A 7191-nucleotide genomic window follows, 5' to 3' on the forward strand; every position below is an offset into this window, starting at 1 on the left:
AATCTCGGGCACCAGGAAGGTCCTCCGCAGCGGCCCGGGCCCGGGGGGCGCCGCCTCCACCATGGCGGCGCCGGGGCTGCGGGCGCCGGGTCCGCGCTCGGACTGGGCTGGGCTGAGCTGCGCCGCGCTCGCGCCCCGGGCCGGGCCCGCTGCTGCTGCCTCTGCCGCTGCCGCCGTCGCCGCCGCCGCCGCCGCCGCCGCTGCTGCTGCTGAGCCAGGTGCGGCCGCTTGCGCTGGCGACGCTGCGTCGGGCCCGCCCCGGGGAGGAGCCCAGGTGCGCCCCGCCCCCGAACCCGGACCCGGACCCTGGCGCGCCCCTGCGCCCCGCCCGGACCTCTCACTGCAGGGTGCACGGAGCAGCAGGGGCGGGTGGTGGGGGGACCTGGACTGTGGCGATGGTGGAGGGAGCTTGCGGAGGACTGAGTGTGTGTGTGTGCGCGCGCGTGTGTGTGTGTGCGCGCGCGCCTGGCGCATTGGAAAGGATTAGGGACCCTCTGTGTGTGCCAGCCCCAGTGTCTACCCTTAGGCATAGGAGCTCCTGCACGTGCTTGCAATAAACGCCGGGCCCGCAGGCAGCGTGTGATTGGGTGCACCTGTTTCTGATTATGTTGACGAAGACACAAGAATATGTGTGTCTTCGTATCTGTGTGTGTATCTCTGAATGCATTTGGGTGGTGACCAAGTGTACTGGGGGGTGTCTAGGGGTGTGTGTGTCTGGGGTATGTATCTGGGCACGTGTAAGTGTGTGTTTAATTTGTGGTGTGTACAAGGATCTGTATTATATAGATGTGTGTATCCTGAGGATGGAAGTGACGAGTGTGTGTCTGTTTTATTGTTGTTGTTATTATTATTATTATTGTTTTTGAGGCAAGGTCTCACTCTGTCACCCAGGCTGGAGGGCAGTGGCACCATCTCGGCTCACTGCAACCTCTGCCTCCGGGGCTCGAGCGATTCTCCTGCCTCAGCCTCCCGATTAACTGGGATTATGGGTGTGGGCCACCACTCCCAGCTGATTTTTATATTTTTAGTAGAGACGGGGTTTCACCATGTTGGCCAGGTTGGTCTCAAACTCCTGACCTCAGGTGATCCACCCACCTCAGCCTCCCAAAGTGCTGGGATTACAGGCATGAGTCACCGCGCCCAATTGTGTGTCTGTTGTTGGAGTGCATGTCTGTCTCTGTGCATCTAAACGTACTGTGTTGTATGAGGGTGTTATTGATGTCTCTGTACTGTAGGAGTATGGAGAGACATTAAGAGTGTATGTATTTCAGGCCAAGCGGTGGCTCATGCCTGTAATCCCAGCACTTTGGGAGGCCAAGGCGGGCAGATCACGAGGTCAGGAGATCGAGACCATCCGGGCTAACGCGGTGAAACCCCGTCTCTACTAAAAATACAAAAAATTAGCCGGGTGTGGTGGTGGGCGCCTGTAGTCCCAGCTACTCGGGAGGCTGAGGCAGGAGAATGGTGTGAACCCGGGAGGCGGAGCTTGCTGTGAGCCGAGATTGTGCCACTGCACTCCAGACTGGGCGACACAGCTAGACTCCATCTCAAAAAAAAATGAGCCGGGCATAGTGATGTATGCCTGTAATCCCAAGTACTTGGGAGGCTGAGGCGGGAGAATCGCTTGAACCAGGGAGCAGAGGCTGAGATCGCGCCACTGCACTCCAGCTTGGGCAACAGAGTGAGACTCTGTCTCAAAAAAAAAAAAAAAAAAAGTACATATATTTCTGCAGGGTGTGGCTATTTGTGTCTATGAGCGTCCTCGCGTAGCTGTACTGGGTATATTTGCAAGTGTCTTCGTGTATTCTTCTGGTATCTGCAGTGTGTGCTGGGAGAAGGCTCTGTGTGGAGATGAGGATGTGTGTCTAAGTGGGTTTGTATTTGAGTATGTGAATCTGGCTGTATGCACACGGATGTGTGATCTATGATGAGCAGTTCCTGACTATATTTTTGTGCATATATGTATGTTTACATGTGAGTATCTTTGTGGATTTGAACACATGGTGGGTGCCTGTGACACATTGTGTAAGCATAAAAGCAGGTATAAGTGTGCAAGAATGCCTGTTTCTGCCGGGTGCAGAGGCTCACGCCTATAAGGGAGGCCGAGGTGGGTGGATCACCTGAGGTCAGGAGTTCAAGACCAGCCTGGCCAACATGGTGAAACCCCGTCTCTACTAAAAATGCAAATGTTAGCCAGGCGTAGTTGCCTGCACCTGTAATTGCAGCTACTTGGGAGGCTGAGGCAGAAGAATCGCTTGAACCCAGGAGGCAGAGGTTGCAGTGCCTAGGATTGCGCCACTGTACCCCAACATGGGTGACAGAGCAAGACTCAGTCACATAAAAAAATAAATAAATAAAGAATGCCCATTTCTGACTGCTTTTGTGAGAGTTCAAATGTGCATATTTATCTAGGAATTGCATATTTGTGGATCGAATGCATTTTTGTGTATGAATCTGATTGTGTCTGTCAGTATGGAGGTGTGTGTGAACGTGTTGAGTACAAGTGTTTGTGTACAGAAGTGTGATTGTGTGTTTATTTGTAAAGTCTAAGCACTGATTTGTGGAGTTTTTTGTTTTCTTTTTTTGAGACGGAGTCTCGCTCTGTCGCCCAGGCTGGAGTACAGTGGCGTGATCTCAGCTTACTGCAAGCTCCGTCTCCCTGGTTCACACCATTCTCCTGCCTCAGCCTCCCAAGTACCTGGGACTACAGGTGTCCACCACCATGCCCGGCTAATATTTTGAATTTTTATTAGAGATGGGGTTTTATTGTGTTAGCCAGGATAGTCTCGATACCCTGACCTCAGGTGATCTGCCCGCCTTGGCCTCTGAAAGTGCTGGGATTACAGGTGTGAGCCGCCGCTCCCGGCCAGATGTTTTTAATATTTTAACATTTGCTTTTGCGTTCCATTGTTTGCTGTTGTTGTTGTTGTTGCTGTTTTGGACAGGATCTCACTCTGTAACCCGAGGCTTGAGTGCAGTGGCACAATCATGGCTCACTGCAGCCACCATGCCTGGCTTATTTTTTATTTTGTGTAGAGATGGGATCTCCTTATATTGCCCAGGCTGATCTGAAACTCCTGGGCTCAAGAGCTCCTCCTGCCTCGGCCTCCCAAAGTGCTGGGATTACAGGCATGAACCACTGTGCTTGGCCCTCCATTGTATTTTTGTCAAAATATCCCCTGCATTCCTCTTAGCTGCATGTAATTGTGAACACACAAGTGTTTGTGTGAGTTCGTTCTAGGCCTGGAAAGAAAAGTGTGTTACTTTTAGAAAACACACACACACACACGCACCTTGTCACCTTTTGATCGAGAGAAAATGCTCCCAGACTAACACAATATTCACAAATTCACACAGACGTAAATGTCAGCTTCATGCACACAAATGCACTCAGAAAGTGATACGTAAAAAGATAACATACAGGCCAGGCGCAGTGGCTCATGCCTGTAATCTTAGCACTTTGTGAGGCCGAGGCAGGGGGATCACCTGAGGTCAGGAGTTCGAGACCAGCCTGGCCAACATTGTGTAACCCACTTCTACTAAAAATACAAAGATACCTGGGCGTGGTAGCAGGCGCCTGTGATCCAAGCTACTCAGGAGGCTGAGGCAAGAGAATTGCTTGAACCCAGGAGGCAGAGGTTGCAGTGAGCTGAGATCGCGCCACTGCACTCCAGCCTGGGTGGAAGAGCAGGACTCCATCTCAAACAAACAAACAAACAAGAAAAAAAAAACGGCTGGACCCAGTGGCTCATGTCTGTAGTCCCAGCACTTTGAGAAGCCGATGTGGGCAGATCACCTGAGGTCCGGAGTTCAAGACCAGCCTGACCAACATGGAGAAAGCCATATCTACCAAAAATACAAAAAAAAAAAAAATTAGCCAGAGGTGGTGGTGCATGCCTGTAATCCCAGCTACTTGGGAGGCTGAGGCAGGAGAATTGGTGGAAACCAGGAGGCAGAGGTTGTGGTGAGCTGAGATCGCACCACTGCACTCCAGCCTGGGCAACAAGAGCGAAACTCCGTCTTAAAAAAAAAAACAAAAACCAGCACTTTGGGAGGCCAAGGCCAGTGGATCACCTGAGGTCCGGAGTTCCAGACCAGCCTGACCAACATTGAGAAACCCTATCTCCATTAAAAACACAAAATTAGCCGGACGTGGTGGCACATGCCTGTAATCCCAGCTATTCAGGAGGCTGAGGCTGGAGAATCGCTTGAACCTGGGAGGTGGAGGTTGCAGTGAGCCAAGATCTCACCATTACACTCCAGCCTGGGCAACAAGAGCAAAACTCTGTCTCAAAAAAAAAAAAAAAAAAAAAAAAAGCTATGAAATGGAAAGATGCTATAGCATGCCGGTCCCCAAGACCCTGACCCCAGATGATGGCCCCAGAAATTGCAGCGCCCCCCTGACTTGCATTGCACATGTGTGTTTGGGGCGTGGGTCTCAAGGTCCGGAGCCTGTGAGCCGGCATGAGGGTGGGTGTGCCGAGGGAGGGGAGCTGGGGCGTGGGCGCTCCTGTCTGGATATGCCCGTGCAGGAGTGGGTGTGGGTGCGCAAAGGGGCCAGTGTCTATGTGTGTGAGCAAAGGTGCTGGTATGGATGACACATGCCCCCGCTCCTGTCCCCGTGCCCTCGAAGGACCTAAACAAGGTCCTTTCCCCACTGGACCTCAGTTTCCCCATCTGGAGACCTGGGGCTCCCAACCCGGGGAAGCATTTCCAACAGGAAAGGGTGCTCCCGCCACGCCCTGCCCCTCTGTGGGCTTGGCGTGTCCTGCCAGGTTTGCTTTCGCTGGGATGGTTCCCAGGACCTCTGTGGACCCCAAGGACAAACCCAGCAAAGGCGGCAAATGCAACTTGCTCACACACAATCCGGGGAGAAGTGGGGTGGACGCACAGGTTCAGCTTCCCATCCCGGGAGGGGGCTGCAGCTTAGGAAGGATAGGTTGGGGACCGTCCAGGTCCAGAGGTGTCGGTGCAGGTCGAGTGCTCCTGCCCCTGCCTCCAGGGGCCTCCACTGGCCCAACCCCCACACTGGGCGGACTGGAAAGCCTGGCTGGTCTAGACTGCCCCACCCACACACTGCCGGCTGGAATCCCACCTGCCCCTGGGGGCCTGTTCCTATGGCCCAGGCAGCCTCAGACACACTGGCTACCCTGTGCCCATGGGGCGGCCCCTCCCTGAGCCCCCCTCCAGCCTCCCGCCTCCTCCCACACCTGGAGCTCTTTGTGCTCTCACGCCTCCTAACTCATTAGACAGAGCCTGGTTATTAAGCTGGGGGTGAGGATGACTTAGAGGATTTATAAGTCAGGAGTTCAGGATTTGGTTTGGGGGAGTATATGAAACCCCATAAAATCATCTGCAAAGTTCTGCCTGTGTGTACATTTCAGGGATCGGACTCATAGATGACAATTTCTGAGTGTGTTATATGCCCGACATCGTCTCATTAATCCTCATGCCAACACCAGCATAATGAGGATTGTACCCATTTTACAGATGGAAAACCTGAGTCATACACCAAGGCGAATGGGAGGCTTTGAGTCGAATCTAGGGTCCACCAGCTGAGCCACTTTGCAGCCTTTCCACTGCGAGGCTGGTTCACCCTTCTCTCAACGTCTATGAACTTCAGGATGGGCACAGTGGCTCATGCCTGTAATCCCAGTGTTTTGGGAGGCCGAGGTGGGTGGATTACTTGAGGTCAGGTGTTCAAGACCAGCCTGGGCAACATGGCGAAACCCCATCTCTACTAAAAATACAAAAATTAACTGGGTGTGGTGCCGGGCACCTGTAATCCCAGCTACTCGGGAGGCTAAAGCAGGAGGATCATTTGAGCCCAGTAGACAGAGGTTGCAGTGAGCTGAGATTGTGCCACCTTCTGAGTGGCTGGGATTACAGGCACCTGCCAACTCGCCCGGCTAATTTTTGTTTTTGTAGTACAGATGGGGTTTCACCATTTTGGCCAGGCTGGTCTCGAACTCCTGACCTAAAGTGCTTTGCTCACCTCGGCCTCCCAAAGTGCTGGGATTACAGGTGTGAGCCACTGCGCCCGGCCAGTATGGAGTTTATTATCAGCCCTCCCCAGGTACCTCAAGGAGACGTGTCCAAAATATTTCAAAAGAATTATATATGTGTGTGTGTATATATATGTAAATATTATGTTATATATATGTAAATATATGTTATATATGTATATATATGTTTTATATATATATATATATATTTGTAGAAATAGGGTCTCGCTCTGTTGCCCAGGCAGGAGTGCAGTGGCGCAATCATAGCTCACTGTAGGCTGGCACTCATAGGCTCAAGCGATCCTCCTGTCTCAGCCTCCTGAGTAGCTAGGACTACAGGTGTGCACCACCACACCCTACTAATTTAAAAGCTATTTTGTAGAGATGGATCTGGCTATGTTACCCAGGCTGGTTTCAGACAAGTGGCCTCAAGCAATCCTTCCACCTTGGCTTCCCAAAGTGCCTCGATTACAGGTGTGAGCCACAGTGCCCAGCCACCGTGCCCAGCCTCAAAATAATTTTTAAGAACAACATTGGGTGGGCACAGTGGCACACGCCTGCAATCTCGGCACTTTGGGAGGCTGAGGTGGGAGGATCGCTTGAGCCCAGGAGTTTGACAACAACCTGGGCAACACAGTGAGATCCTGTCTACACACACACACACACACACACACACACACACACAAATACAAAAATTAGCCAGGCGGGGTGGTGCGTGCCTATAGTCCCAGCTACTCGGGAGCTGAGGCCAGAGAATCACTTGAACCTGGGAGGCAGAGGTTGCAGTGAGCCAAGTTCATGCCGCTGGACTCAGCCTGGGCGAAAGAGCAAGACTCTGTCTCAAAAAAAAAAAAAAAAGAAAGAAAGAGATCATTTCACCTAGGAATAAAATATTGGGACAATCACACAGTCTAGCAAAATGGCTAGTGATAGTCAGGGTGGGAGCTGCTTTTGCTAGGGCAGTTGTTGGGGCAAGCTTCTTCCAGGAGGAGGGAGAGGTAGGGCAGGGAATGGGACGATGAAAGGAAGCAGATGGGGGAAGAGCATTCCGGGCAGAACAAATGGTAAGGACAGAGGCCCTGGGGAAGGACCAAGCTGGTACTCAAGGAAGGTCACTATTCCTGGCGTGCAGCCAGGAGCAATGCAAGGAGATGCTGGAGGGTGTTTTGTCGCTGTCCAAACTCTC

At 52.4% G+C, this 7191-nt stretch overlaps 1 protein-coding gene across 2 annotated transcripts in view; it reads right to left on the reverse strand.

Moving 5' to 3' along the window:
* CAMSAP3 (calmodulin regulated spectrin associated protein family member 3) overlaps positions 1-63 on the reverse strand; it is a 20535-nt gene extending 20472 nt beyond the window's left edge. For both annotated transcript variants that reach the window (XM_026455551.1, XM_026455550.1), the window contains exon 1: positions 15-63. In XM_026455551.1, the coding sequence (XP_026311336.1) occupies positions 15-63 (49 nt within the window). The remainder of the gene's footprint in view (positions 1-14) is intronic.
* Between the last annotated feature and the right edge of the window lie 7128 nt (positions 64-7191).

Source organism: Piliocolobus tephrosceles, chromosome 21 (assembly GCF_002776525.5).
Source record: "Piliocolobus tephrosceles isolate RC106 chromosome 21, ASM277652v3, whole genome shotgun sequence".
Taxonomy (NCBI): Eukaryota; Metazoa; Chordata; class Mammalia; order Primates; family Cercopithecidae; genus Piliocolobus; species Piliocolobus tephrosceles.